This window comes from Microcaecilia unicolor, chromosome 1, assembly GCF_901765095.1.
Source record: "Microcaecilia unicolor chromosome 1, aMicUni1.1, whole genome shotgun sequence".
Lineage (NCBI taxonomy): Eukaryota > Metazoa > Chordata > Amphibia > Gymnophiona > Siphonopidae > Microcaecilia > Microcaecilia unicolor.
In genome coordinates this window covers 93,636,512-93,652,073 of record NC_044031.1, presented here as the reverse complement: position 1 = coordinate 93,652,073, position 15,562 = coordinate 93,636,512, and the positions used below count along the sequence as shown (strand labels likewise).

The 15,562-nt window shown below is 40.0% G+C and overlaps 1 protein-coding gene across 3 annotated transcripts in view; it reads right to left on the bottom strand.

Annotated features, from left to right (window-relative positions):
* Nucleotides 1-15,562, bottom strand: part of PARD3 (par-3 family cell polarity regulator) — a 1,299,417-nt gene that overhangs the window by 687,120 nt on the left and 596,735 nt on the right. For all 3 annotated transcript variants that reach the window (XM_030199049.1, XM_030199057.1, XM_030199066.1), the window contains exon 9: nt 12,135-12,520. In XM_030199049.1, coding sequence (XP_030054909.1) covers nt 12,135-12,520 — 386 coding nt within the window. The remainder of the gene's footprint in view (nt 1-12,134; nt 12,521-15,562) is intronic.

The window sequence follows — 15,562 nt, the reverse complement described above, 5'->3', positions numbered from 1 at the left end:
AGGTGCATGGGCAGGTCATGGGTGTTCCTTGAATTTACATGCAGTGTTATAGAATATGCCCTTCCGCGCACAATTAAGGCATTGGCATTTACACCAAGTTGGTGTACATGGCCACGGCTAAATATAGTTGCAGAAAACGGGCGCTGGGTGTATTCTATAAACTATGCCTAACTTTAGATATAGTTTAGAGAATAGCCTAGGCATGGTTTCTTGGTGCCAATTTTATTTAGGAGTGATATACAGAATCTAGGTCATAGTACTTAATGGTCTCTTGGAACTAACACTAAAATCATTTTGGTTACGATGAATTGCTGGTGTTAATTATAAACACTAACCCCACTGTTTATTAAGTGGTGCTTGCAGTTGCCATGTGGAAACGCTAACACAGCCCATTAAAGGTGAATGGACTGTGTTGGCATTAGCACACGGCTTAGTAAACGGAAGGGGGTGGTAAATCAAATGGAGAACTTGTTAGCCACTGCTCTGAGTATAGTCAAAAATTCCTCTATAAAATACTTCAGAAAATCTGATTGCTATCACCTATTATCTTAATTTTTGACAGATGAAGAGTGACTGCACTACAAATTATAATATGATTAAGAATATCAGCAATAACCTTTAAGAAAGATAGATATCAATTTTCATTTAGAAAAGTCAACAAACATTCTGCACTGACTGAAGCACATTACTGATCTTATCTTCTGCCTTTATTAAACAGCTAATTCCCATGAAAGATCAGAGTATTAGAAAATGCCAAAACAGAAGTAAAATATATATGCAAAAAAATAACCTAATTGTGGAATAAAGCAGGACTAGCCTGTTTTGTGTGATAGTATGTAGAATTTAGAAAACATTGACATAGCAAATGAGGAAATTCTGTATAGATTAAAAAAAAAGTTTTAGCTCTTAACTCATTAGTCTGAATATACTGCACTGGTCGAATGTAAACTTAATTTCAAGTTGAAGTTTTCCATTCTTGTGAGCTTTAATGTATCCCCTCAAGGAGTTCTTAATCTAATGATAGTAATTGGTGAAATTACTCCTCTCTCTTAGCTGTATTGGAAGCTTATTGGTTAGGTTTCCAAAAAGCCTCTTTTGTTAGAGCATCCTTCATTAGAAATAATCAAAGTCAATCAAGACCCCTATCCTGCTTGTATATTAATAACCCATTACCTAAAGAATACTTCATGGTTTTGTTTCATTTGTTGTTCCACATGCAAAGAAATCAAATAACCTAACTTAAAATTTAAAAAAGGGATTATGAAACGATATCTCCCCTCCCCCTATATCTATATCTATGGTCTAAGATGATGTGGCTTAAGGAAAGGTTCATGAGACTCAAAAAGAAAAATTAAAGACAATATAAATATATAGCAATGGTTGGGTAAGGGGTTAGCAAGAAACAAAAACATGAGAGAGACATCTTGGTATAATGAGAGAAACCAAAGCTCTCAGCTACCACTAAATGACTCCTGCCTGGCTCTTCATTCAAACTGAGGATCTAACAGCATTAGCGCAAAGTAAAGACACATTCCCTTTCAGACATATTTACTGCTGTTACTTGTGAAACCTAGTCCTTGTGTGACAAGTTTTGGCAAATAGCCTATGCTCAGATACTTTGGACAGCTGCTCTTTGTCACTGCAACAGTGCTGTGTGTGTAGATATATATATAGAGAGAGATACATATGTATGCATATGTATGTATGTGTAGTCAGTCAATCAACGGCAGCCTCATCAGCTCTATGTAGCGCTGTTGAACCACTGTCAACTGCCTCAGTGGACAGGCGTCAATGACATGAGAGATTGTATTTCTCCACAATCACACAGGTCACTATTCACCATTCCTCATCTCTTGGATGGCAATAGTGTTCATAATGCCCTTCCTACTACATTCCTTGTGCCGAAAAAGGTCAAAACGTTACGTTATGGACCAAGACTTTCCAGTCGTTGGCCCAGCACTGCAAATTCTCCAACTTAATATGGAAGATCTGTCAGCAGTCAAGCAAGCTTTGATCTTGTTGAAAAAAGAGGTTTAATAAATATAAGTAAAGGGATTTGTGGAGCAAAAAAAGATTTATTATTGTAATCAAATTATCCATTGATCTAACAGTACAAAGTCTTAAATCCTTCAGATATCGCAGTTGGTCAGGAAAGGATGCTGATGTGACGCTTAGGCGGCGGCTGCACAAACAGGTGGTGACCCAGGCCCGGTGGGAAAGTGGGGCTGTGGAGGATGGGGAGGGCAGACAGGTAGGAGGAGGCAGGTTGAACATAGGGATATAAGATCAGAGGTAGTAAGACAGAAGGGTAGGGATGGAGGCCGACAATCAGAGGGGAGATACAGGAGGTAGGAAAAGGGAATACCACAGGAGGTAGTGAGAGGGGCATTTGCAAGAGTGTAATCGCCATTTTGCTCTGCTCCTCAAGCGGTTCAGGCATTCACCATGTTTCTCTGCTCTGCACATGCCACTATTTTAATTTCATACCACAGTCCCCGGATCACAGCATGTAGTCTTGTATTGGTGATCCTCCAGTGTGTCCTGGATCTCTTCAGACAGACGAGTCAATCCCGGCGTGGCTATGTGATTTTGCAACATTGTTGGTGAGTGTTGTAGCAGAAGTAGGGGAATGGCCACAAGGTCTAGGATGGCTGTAGGTGGCTAGCTGCTGACAGGCACAATATCTTCATTCAAGGCAGATGGTACTGGATGGTAGATGGTAAGAAATGCTGCCTTCTTACCAAGACATACGGAAGTGTCCTGCAGCTTTACACTTTACCTACAGCTGGTTGGTTTGTGCTGTGGCTGCCCATTAAACTATGTTGGCAGCAGAGTTTAGTTCTCTCAACACTATGCCAATAATCCATGAGGGTGGCAGTAGGGAATGTTTCCAATTCGGAGCTTTGCCAGTCACTTGTGACCTGGATTGATTAGTTTGGAGATAGAAAGCCAGGCTAGATGGCCGTAGGCCTGACCCAACATGGCTATTATCATGTACTTATGTCGGCTCACCAAGACAGCAGACTGGAAGGGACTTTTGATCAAAAACGCCACTGAATAACTTTAACTCTGCTGGGCTCCCTGCTCTGGCCTGCTGGTCTCTACCTACAAAGCTGGTCTACAACATTATAAAGGACATATTGCTTGCCAAATACAAAACTCATTTAATGGTTCTATACTGTGTTTGATGATGTCATGCAATGGTTCATCTTTAGTGTTGTTTTGCAGCCATGCAAATTTGTCCCAGACTGCTGGTATACCAGGATGGCATTCAGATTGCAGTTTACGCTAGAATATCACTTGTTGCATGGTTATGCCTATAATTAATGGAACTTTCGGTAGTGTTTGGTTGCAGACATGCCCCTAGCTGCTGAAAGCAGTGCCAGCTATGGGCTCACTGACATCGATGGCACAAGCAGGTGCAAGGAGCACTACCTGATTGCTTCCCAGATCTTTTCAAGCCAGTCACAGTGATTGCCCTTATTTTACTGAAGGTACATGATTATCCTTGTTTGTGTGACTAGGTTGCTGTAAAAATCTATTTGATGTCGGCGGTCAGGCAGGCAGGCATATATATATATATGCCTGCCCACATATAACCCACCTTTTCACTGCTGCTTTTGGCTCCTAGCCATTACTCATTTGCCTCCCCCCTTGTTCCTTCTCACCCAGTACTTCCCTCCCCTTATTGTCTTGTCTGTCTGTATTATTTTTAGATTGTAAGCTCTATTGAGCAGGGATTGTCTCTCTCTATGTCAGGTGTTCAGCGCTGCGTGCGTCTGGTAGCGCTATACAAATGCAGATAGGGGTAGGGGGGATGGGGAGACCGCGACAAGCGAGGCCTTGGGTCCTAGCACACAGCGATATGTTTCAGACCAATTTTAAGCTACAACAGTGGTCAAATGTGAGTAGTTGAATCACATGCTAGCAGTGGCATGGGTGATGCCAACATTGAGGGTGGTCCCTCTCCTTCTACGGAAGGGGACCAGTGCCAGTGTAACAGAAAGTCGATGGTGCCTACCTCAGACTTTTATGGGATGGGGAGGCTGAAGGCTTCAAGAAAGAGTCAACGCTTAAAGTGGGTGTGCTTTTACAGCAACCCCTTATTAAGGATGTCACGGTAGCTCCTAGGCATGTCAGTGGTATATGCCTCAGGCACAGCAGAAAAGGAGCCTCATGAGTAAGGTGGAACTCGGTCGAGCTGTGTGACTCAGAAGGTTAGGCACCCTGCCAAAAATGTTCCAGATAGATCTATACATATAAGTCATTGCTAGATGGAGTTCATTCCATGCATGTATATGTATGTATGTATGTATGTATGTGTGTGTGTGTGTGTATATATATATATATATATATATATATATATATATATATATATATATATATATATATATATATATAAATTTATTGCTAGATAAGATTAATTGCATGCATGTATTTGCACAAAAACTGTAAATGTATTTACATATATAATAGAATGTTGCGGCCATAATAAATTTCACTCCTCTTCTCGGATAACTTGTCAGGCGTGAGTATGTAGAATGTGTGGTGATGAAAGGAGTGTGCCAATGTGCCGCCTACCCTGTTTGTGTTATACCAACTTCCAGTTAGCACACTGCGGGGCTCATTTACAAAAAAGAAAAACATCCAAATCGCTATTTTCGACACCCATTTTAAGACAGTTTTCTATGCAGTTCATAAGCAGTGCATCCAAATGATAAGGGGGCGTGTTGGGGATAGGGTTTGGGCGTTCCCAAAACTTAGACAGTTTCTGCCATAAAGGAAAAAAGGAAAAACATCTGGGGCTAAAAGTTGGACGTTTTGATCTAGACCTGTTTCAATCACAACTACGTCACAAAAAGGTGCCCTATATAACCAAATGACCACTGAAGGGATTAAGGCATGACCCCCCTCCCCCTTACCCCCCCCAAGTGTGAAAGAAACAGTACATACCATTCTCTATGACAGCTTTAGATGTTATGTCAAATCCTTTCAGAGCAGCAAGCAGATCCCTGGAGTAGGCTTGTGTCAGTGCAGTGCACTGTGGAGAAGGAGACCCAGGTCCATATCCCAGTCTGTTACAATTTTTAAGACTTTTTTTTTTGTCTGCTGTGCATCCAAATCACAAGGGGATGTATCATGGGGATGCTTAAGGGCAGGATTTAGATGTGCCCCCCCCCCCCCCCATTAAAAAAACCAAATGTCAGGTCTGGCTGCACCCCTCTTGGGAAGTAGGACCGGTGCCGGGTACACTTCTACAGTCTTTTCAACAAAATTGGAAGGGAGAAACGAAGAACCAGTGTTAAATCATGAACAAGTGGAACCTGTGCAGAGTACCAGATTCAACTCTGGCCACCTTGTTGGGCAGACCAGATGGACTGTGCAGGTCTTTATCTGCTAACATTTACTATGTTACTAAGAGATGTAACTTCATGCAGCTCTGTCATATGCATATTCAGTACAGAGATCCTGAAAACCCAACTGACTGGCTGGCTATATTCCAAAGACTGGGTCAAGAACTATTGGTTTACACAGATACAGTGCTAGGCACATTCATGGTTTGGGTATTTTTGATGTGGAGATGGACAGGAAGGGGCAGGGAAAGGAAGATATTTTACTTTACAGATATCAGTTGAAAGACAAAGGCATGAAACTTCAATTCAACCTCCTTAGAGGTGAACCTCACATAAAATGAAATTCCATCCTTTGTACCCTCCTTTTAGTAGGCCAAGGTTAATTAACTCTGGTTTTAGATTATAGCAATCAGGTCTTTGATCTTCAGGTTACCCACTACACCAATATATAAATTTCTTGAGCACCCTGGTAAGGGTGTTACATAAATGTCAAAATAATAAATCAGCAAAGTAATAATATTCATAATTAAACAGTGTATGCAACTATACTATCAATTATTATTGTAGATGCGAATACACACACACAGACACCTATTTAAAGCAGCTAAGAATTAAAGTTGGAAGCAAAAGGCATCATGGGGTACTGCTTTGTCTTTTCTTTCTTCCATTGGACTAGTTGTACTGAGAGACAGTGTTTATAAGATACTGATCCTACTATATGGTTTCATTATTAGGACATTTGTAAATTATGTTTCAGCTCCACGATACTGCTCTAATAAACAAAATTAAAGTCGGTCATTAATCAATGAGCATAGTAATGGGACAGACCAAACCATAGCAAACAGAGAGGACTAGATTCAAGTTGAAAGTTTCCTATTTGGTAATTTTATTTTTGAATTAACTCCCCAGTGCCTCTTGAACTAATCTACCATAACCACAAGTTATCTAGGTTATCAACAATTTCATAGTTATATTTAAAATAATCAAGAGGTTTTCTCCCTAATAGACAGCTGTCTTCCTACTGAATTATGCTGGCATCAGAGTCACGATTTAACAGGTTATATAAATCCTAAGAGCTTCGTAAACTAATTGAGAAAATTTACTGAATAAAGTTCAAATTCTGAAATTATGTTTATCAAAGTGAAACACTGCAAGTGTCATAGTAATTGAAGAGAAATAACATAGTAACATAGTAGATGATGGCAGAAAAAGACCCGCACGGTCCATCCAGTCTGCCCAACAAGATAACTCATATGTGCTACTTTTTGTGTATACCCTACTTTGATTTGTACCTGTGCTCTTCAGGGCACAGACCGTATAAGTCTGGTCAGCACTATCCCCGCCTCCCAACCACCAGCCCCACCTCCCACCACCGGTTCTGGCACAGACCGTATAAGTCTGGTCAGCACTATCCCTGCCTCCCAACCACCAGCCCCACCTCCCACCACCGGTGGTGGTTGTAGGCTGTAGTACTGCCTCCCAACCACCAGCCCCACCTCCCACCACCGGTGGTGGTTGTAGGCTGTAGTAAATCTGATTTCAACTCAAAGGCTTACCACATAACATCTTCTTTCACAGCACGATGAAAAAAAGATGGTCTTTGTTAATTTGGTGTTTAAAATAATGTCACAAGCAATTGCTCAAACTAATTGCTGATCACAAAAGATGGTGACATCAAAAGAACTGACTAAAGAGAATGATATAGCTTTGTTTCATTTTTCCAGAACTCTATTAACCTGAAACAATTTTAACCCATTAGTGCCGAATGTTCCCATAATAAAATCCCATATGGGAACGTTGGACACTAATGGGTTAAGGGCAATTTTGAAAACTGCACACAGAAGAAAAAAAAATCTGCAAGTACTTCTCCCTGGATTTTCGCACAAGCTCAGAATGAAAGCACATGTTTATATTCCCTTGGAAAGCTACACAATGAAGATGTTCCCAAAGAGATTTGCCCTTCTTTTTATTGGCTACTTTTTTTTTCTACGACAACACATAGGGCCCTCTTTACTAAGCCGTGCTGTAGGCATGCTAACTTTATTAGGCGTGCTAATTGTAGGTACACTAACGATAGAGACATCTATAGGAATATAATGGCTGTCTCTATCAGTGTGTGCTAATTTTTAGCATATGCTAAAACGTTAGCGTGTCTACAGCGCAGCTTAGTAAACAGGGAGTTTTAAAAATGCATAACAATGCGTATTGCTGCTATTCCCTAATTATCCCCAGGCTTAGGACACCTCTGAGACAGTGTAGATGGAAGTATACATATATAGAATGCCGTATGTAAACTATCCATGTATTATATGAGCAATTTTCAAAATGCCCTTTATCTAAGTAAAACACCATTTACATGGGTAAATGGCTTTTCAAAAATGCCCATCTTAGGTTTTGTATGCACCTCACAGACTAAAGAGAACAGCAATGAACTTGAGGAAGTCATGTGTATATTTTTTATACTGTTTCACAGTAGTTCTATTATTAGATTTCAGTTTACTGTTTTCAAGTTTACCTCTTATTATATTTTTGTTTATTCTTGGTTATTTTACTATTCTTATGCTGTTAACAAAATTGTAAGTTTTATGTTAAACTGTACCTGCTGTACGCTGCCTTGGGTGAATCTCTTCATAAAGGCGGTTAATAAATCCCAATAAATAAATAATATTGTTGAACATTTTCTACAGGGTCTATGGTAAGGGGCAGCCTCTGGAGGTGAACTTTCTCTAACACAAAGAAGACAGTGGAGATGACCAATAAAGTCAATGGTGTAAAAACTGGCTTTTATTGATTAACTTCAGAAATGGCTTGACCCAAGTAATGTTTCGGCAGTATAGTCTGCATGAAAAGTCTATATTCATATTTGGATGGCAACTACCAAATACACCATAAATGACCTTGTAGATCCACAGGATAACAACCAATATACCAAGCACCAATGGTGTAACAATAAGTCTTGCTAAACAAGGTTTCCTTTGGAACAACTTAAATGATTGTTGCACCATTGGGGCTTGATATATTCTTTGTTATTCCTTGGATCTACCAGGTCATTTATGGTGCATTGGGTAGCTGCCACTCAAATATGAGTACAGAATCCTGATCCAGGCTATACTGCCAAACACGGCCCATGTTGAGTCATTTCTGAAGATAATCAATAAAAGCTAGTTTTTATACCATTGATTTTCTTGGTCATCTCCACTGTCTTCTTTGTGTGATCTGCTCTGTGGAAGTCAGTTCTTCTTTTGCGTCATCTCTTCTTTATAAGTGGATCAGCTCTGATCAAAGACATCAGAATTGTAGAATGCAGAAAAACTATGCAGAGCAAGTGTTCTAAATTAAAAGCTCTTCTACTCAACTACATCAAACAAATAACCCTCATTCCAATTTTAACTCCAGTGGTGTCTAACATGTTTTATAATTCTACCACAAAATCCCAAAGTCATACATTCAATCAACAACAGGATGCTAAGGCTCGCAATAACTTCTTCATGGTTACAACTTCCAAAATAATATTAGGATAGAAATGTATGTTTTAGAAATTAAACTAATTTTTCCTAGAATTGTTTCTATATGCTTACTCTTTACCTGCTTGTTCCAATTTTGGCCACCCTAGTCACATTTTTGTTCTCTTTTCTCAGAGGTTCCTTCCTACACTGTTATTCTAGGATAGAGCTGAGGAGTAGCCTAATGGTTAATGCAGTGGGTTGCAGAGCTGGGGAACTAGGTTCAATTCCCACTCTTGCCTGATGATCGGCAGAGGGTTGAGATCCTGGGGAACCAATTCCCTCTACACCTCAGTGTGACCCTGAGCAAGTCACTTAACCCTCCATTGCCCCAGATACAACAGTAGTACAATGTACTACTTTCAGGCTTATTTTCAAAAGAGAAGGGCACCCATCTTTCAACACAAATTGGGAGATGGGTGTCCTTCTCTCAGGGTCTCCCAAATTGGCATAATCGAATGCCGATTTTGGGCATCAACAACTGCTTCCCATCGCGGGGACAACCAAAGTTCCCAGGGGGGTGTCGGAGGCATAGCGAAGGCGGGACTGGGGCGTGCCTAACAGGTGGGCATCCTCGAGCCATAATGGAAAAAAGAAGGGCATCCCTGAAGAGCACTTGGCCGACTTTACCTGGTCCATTTTTTCTTACGACCAAGCCTCAAAAAGGTGCCTGAACTGACTAGATGGCCACCGGAGGGAATCAGGGATGACCTTCCCCTGACTCCCCCAGTGGTGACTAACCCCCTCCCACTCTGAAAAAAGCAACTTTAGAAACTTTTGCAAGCTTCAAATATCATACGGAGGTCCATCGCAGCAGTATGCAGGTCCCTGCGGGGGGGGGGGGGGGGTGTCAGCGGAGGCATAGCGAAGGCGTGGACGTCCTTCTTGCAAACATTTTGGACATCCTGAACTGCTCCCCCCACCCACACACACAGGGACAGATAAATTTCAAGGGAGTGGAGGAGTGGCCTATTGGTTAGAGCACTGGTCTTGCAATCCGGAAGTGGCCAGTTCAAATCCCACTGCTGCTACTTGTGATCCAAAATCCAAAAATAAATAAAGGGGGTGTCGGAGGCATAGCAAAGGCATGGACGTCATTCTCACAGAAACATCCACATTTTGGACGTCCTCAACTGCCCATCGCAGGGACGGAGGAATGGCGAAGGCGCCTAACACTTGGACGTCCTTCACCCATACTCAAAAAAAAAAAAAAAAGACGTCCCTGACGAGCACTTGGACGTTTTCACCTGGACTTGTGTTTTCTTAAGGTTGTAGACGGCAATTTATTTAAGGTTGTAGACGGCTATTGTACACGCAGTTTGCCTGCGTGTATGAAGCTGCCTTTGGCATGTGCAGAGCAGCCACACATAATGCTTGGCTGCTCTGCACTGGCTTCCCCTCCTTAGGAAGAAAATTGTGTGCAAATGAGCTAACAGCGAGCAGATCATTTGAATGCGATTTCCTTCATGCATGCCCGCTCCTTTCCGAATCGCCAAGGGATCGGTAAGGGAAGGGCTTTTTCTGTTCAGTTAGTGCACCAACAGCAGATTACCACTGGGAACGCCCCTGCAGTAGAAAATTATTTTCTACCATGGGTTTTTGGCATGCATCAAACTCAGAATTACCGCTAGGTGCATGCTCTAACCAGGTGGTAATGATGATTTGACGCACACTGCATGAGCATAGGCCCTTACACACCTTTGTAAAAGGGCTCCTAAAGAATTATTCAGAAATTTAGTTCAAACTCTAGCACTGTCCCATTTCGACTACTGCAACGCAGTTTATGCCGGCTGCAAAGACAAAATAGTGAAGAAATTAGAAACTGGTCAAAACTCAGCAGCAAGACTTGTTTGTGATATTTCACGATTTAACAAAGGTTCTCCGTTGCTCAATTCCTTACATTGGCTTCCATTTAAAGCTAGGGTAGCTTATAAATTTTGTGTATTTGCCTTCCAAATCATTTATGGATTGACACCGGATTACATGCTCCCCTTGAATGAACGTCCTGCTCCTAATTGCATAAAAGGATCCAGGGACTTCCTACTTCTTCACTACCCTAACTGTAAGAAAATTATATATAAATCGGTCCTTTCAGCTGACTTTTCATATCAATGTATTAAGTGGTGGAATTCATTACCAAAATCATCAAAGGTATACCAGACTATACAAACTTCTGGAAATCACTAAAAAAGCTTCCTTTTAAAAAGTTCTTACAACAAAAAGATGAATTCTAATCCAACCTTATACTGTCTTTGAATATTTCTGTATATCTTTTTCAACACTAAACTGAAATTTAATCATTCTGTAACACTGTGACTGGTCAGCATGCGCCAACTGCCAATTAACATTGGAAACACAATGAACAGTAGGAAATAATAAAAATAATTTGTCCCGGCGGTATGGGAGCATGCCAAATCTGAAATTACCGCCGGAGGAGAGCACTAGCCTGGTGGTAGTCTCATTTTGGCATGCGCTGAACAAGCTTAAAGTCTACCATGCCTTTGTAAAAGGGCCCCATTATGCTGAACTGCAGTCAACTGCACTATATAGAATGCACTTCTCTAAATATTTGTATCTGTGAGCCACATTGAACCCAAACATTGTTTGGGAAAATGCAGGATATAAATGTCAAAATAAATAAATATTCTGATTTATATTTAATTAGTAGGTGATGTTAGTCTGTAAAATGTTTCGAAAGCTTTTATTCAATTATTATGTATTTAAATAAAATAAGGCACACGCTGTGCTGATCCTTAACCAGGCCTCATGTAGGCATTTCACTGATACACGTTAAGTACGATTACAGAAAAGTGAGCACAGGAAATCATCACCTGAAAGAAAGTGTTTTATGTGCAGTTTTTCTATTTCAAAACCCTGCTAGAAGATCTCCTTAAAGCAAATGTTGCAACCACTGAAAAGCCATATCTCAAGTTAAAAAAAATTGCTATATTATTGGTGATTTATAAGAAGCACATTAAATTCCTTTTCTCATTTTCTGTTTCGTATCAAGTGCACTTACAACACTTTGCCTTCAGGCAATCAAACGATTCTTAGGTGCATGTACTAATATAAAAATGAAAGACCATCATTAAGAAAGATCATTTTCACCATCCAAAATCTCAATAAGACCATAAATAAAATACATTGATATTTTCTGTAATATACTAATGTATTTCCATTTAAAAATTCATGAACTAAATTTTAAAAAGATTAAAATTCTAAGTTCACTTTTCCTTTGTCAGATAAGCAAGTTACTTATAAAATCTAGAGCGCTTACCTTTTTTCAGGTTAATATGAAGTTTCTTCTCTATCTTCTTGGTGTTGTAACCACTGTTTGGGGTGGAGTTAATAACTCTTTGTGGAGATGTGATCAGGCCAGAGGGTGGCTTCCCCGATGAATGTACACTGTGAGGTAGCTGTGAATAAGAGTCTATTTGCTCTCTATGGCTGTCCAGTCTGGATAATCTTTGTAGTGTGTGGTCATGTCCTGTATTATTAATACTCTTGCTATCAATATACCGAGAGTCAGGGCTAAATCGACTAGTGTAGTAAGTGTTCTTCTCACTTTGGGAAAGCTGTTCATATAGTTCTTTATTTGCTGCAGGAACCACATGGAACCACATGACGGGTGAACGCATGGCTTGCAGAAACATATGCTGTGCTCTAGATTTCAAAATGAGCAGAAAATTAGCAACTGAAGACAGGCAAACAAGAGAACATTATAAGCATAATTTACTACAACTAATTAGGCAACAGGGGCCAATTCTGAAATATACTTCCGAAATTGACATGAGAAAAAGAAAAGGGTTTTCAGTTATTTATAGTCTGTTTCTTCTGAAAGCAGTGACAACTAACACAGGACAATGGAATACTTCCTTTTTCTACAAAGAAGTGCCTCATTTGGCTCCTGAGCATCAATCCAATTCTTTAGGAGTGATACTTTGCTTGCATGATGGCAGCATATGAAACTTAGGGACCCCTTTACAGAGTGGCGGTAAGCACAAGCGAGCGCCAGCGGTAATTCAAGCCCCGGCACATGCCATTTGCCATGCTCCAGAAAATAGCTAGATATTTTCCAGCACGGCGCTAACTCGGCGGAAATCAGGCAGCACCATGTGCTACCCGGTTACCGCCAGGTTGGCATGAAAGCCCTTAATGCCACCTCAATGGGTGGCATTAAGTCCTCCCTCCCCCCACATGACCACAAGGTAAGTGAAATCTTACCGCATATGGCCATGCCATTTTTTGGCCTTTTTACCCGCTAAGGTAAAAAGGTCCGCAGCGTGCAGCAAAAAGCCCTCCTCCCTTCCTGCAGCTAGTGCAGGTCGTTCTTTACTGCAGCTTGGTAAAATGACCCCTAAGAAACAAAAACTTGGATGATGATGCAAATAAATATTCAGAAAAAGCTCTGACTGATTTAGGGAATAATCTTTAAATATATGTAAGGTTCCAATGGCAGGCCAACCATATTTATTCATTTAGCTTTATAAGGATTTTCAGAAGTGTCATCTACTTTAAGTGGCACTCCTGAAAATCCACAAATGACTACAATATGGGCCCCTTAAATAAATAAGTATACTTTTACCCCCAAATTCTATAAAAGTCATTACAAATTGCGTGTGAAAATTTGGGCACATGCCCAAATTAATTGAATGAACCAATTGGTGCTAATTGAATTTAATTAAATTTTACACATGGGTCACGAGGGGGGGAGGGGCACAGCCATGGGAGGGTCATGGGTGAATTGGGGAAGTTCCCACAATTTATGCACATTGTTACAGAATAAGGGAGACCTGTGCTTAGTTTAAACTTGGGGATTTACACCAAGGTTTCATTGGTTTAAATGGTTGTGCCTAAATGTAGTTACAGTTCCTGGTGCTAAGCGCTATTCTATAAACAGTGCCTAACTTTAAGCACCCATTATAGGGGGAAGGGAAAAGGGGATGGGATTTATATGCCTTTCTGTAGTTACAATCAAAGTGGTTTACATTTTATATACAGCATAGGAGCCAGCTCTGTGGGTGCTTGAGCACCCCCAATATTTGAGCAAATTCATTGACTGTGTCCAGGGAGGGGTACTTTCCATTGTTTTTAGCATCCCCAAGCACTTTGATAAGTTGGTTCCTATGATATACAGGTACTTATTTTGTACCTGGGGCATGAAGGGTTAAGGGACTTGCTCAGAGTCACAAGGAGCTGCAGTAGGACTTGAACCCAGTTCCCCTACATTTCAGGCCTCTGCACTAGTCATTAGGCTACTCTTCCATTTATACAGAAATTCTAAGTGCTATTTTTGGGATGAACCCATTTTTAAACAATAAATTTATTATATAATGTGGAAAAGATTTTTTTTAAAACACTTAAAACAATATAGTACTTTGTTGACTGTAGACAAGTGCATACAGTCAAAAAGGTTTCAAAAATCATATTTCAATACATTAATATTTATTTAGGATTTACCACCTTTTTGAAGAAAATCATCCAAGGCAGCATACAGCAAAAATAAGCAAAAGACAGGCAATTACAGCATTAAAAATTAAAAAGAAAAAAAATTCAAAGGTACAAATTATGGAAATACATTATTACAAAGTGGAGGAGTAGCCTAGTGTTTAGTGCAGTGGACTTTGATCCTAGGGAACTGAGTTTGATTCCCACTGCAGCTCCTTGTGACTCTGGGCAAGCTACTTAACTCTCCCATTGCCCCAGGTACAAAATAAGTACCTCTATATAATATGTAAACCGCTTTGAATGTAGTCGCAAAAAACACAGAAAGGCGGTATATCAAGTCCCATTCTTAATAAACAGCACAGGGTGTGAGGGGAGATGGAACATATAGAGCTCCTTTTATTAAGCTATGCAAAGCACTAGCATGTGCTTAACACAGCTTAAAAGGGCTTACTGAAGGACACGCTGAGGCATCCTGCATAAAGTTCCCAATGTGCGCACGCAAACCATGCACTAAAAAGGGGCATGTCCTGGGGCAAACAGTTGACATTTCTGCACTAATCACCCCACCCTTGGTACGCCACTGAGAGAAAGGGCAGTAGTGTCTTGTGCCCCTGATCAAATAAAAAGAAGATGTCAAATTAACATAATAAATAGCTACACAATAGTTATAAAACACATTTATAAACAATAGCTTAGTATGATTTTGACTATATCTGGCTGCCTAATGTACAAGGTAGTTCTATTATTAGGTTTCAATTTACTGTTCTCAAGTTTACCTCATTTATAGTATTTATGTTTATTTTTGGTTATTCTACTATCGTTATGATGTTAATAAAATTCTAAGATTTATATTAAACTGTACCCGCCTTGGGTGAATATCTTTATAAAGCTGGTTAATAAATCTCAATAAATAAATAAATAAATATATATTTCATTTATTTTTACACAGTATATAATAAATTTGTTTACAAATTTTTTTGGCCCATAGGTTTTCTAAAATTGGACCACATGAATATATATTACGCATTTTTTAAATAAGGACTATGTGTTTTTACATCCACTTGCATAGTGTTGTCCAGTTATACAGCAAGCAGTAGGTTTGGGGAGGCAGAAGTATAGAAAACTACGGTACAATATTGTATGAAAATGTTAAAACACCTCATCCAAATTCTTCAGTTCTTAAGGGGTCCTTTAACTAAAGTGCAGTAATGGATTTAGCTTGTGCTAAATGCCACATAGCCCACTATATACCTATGG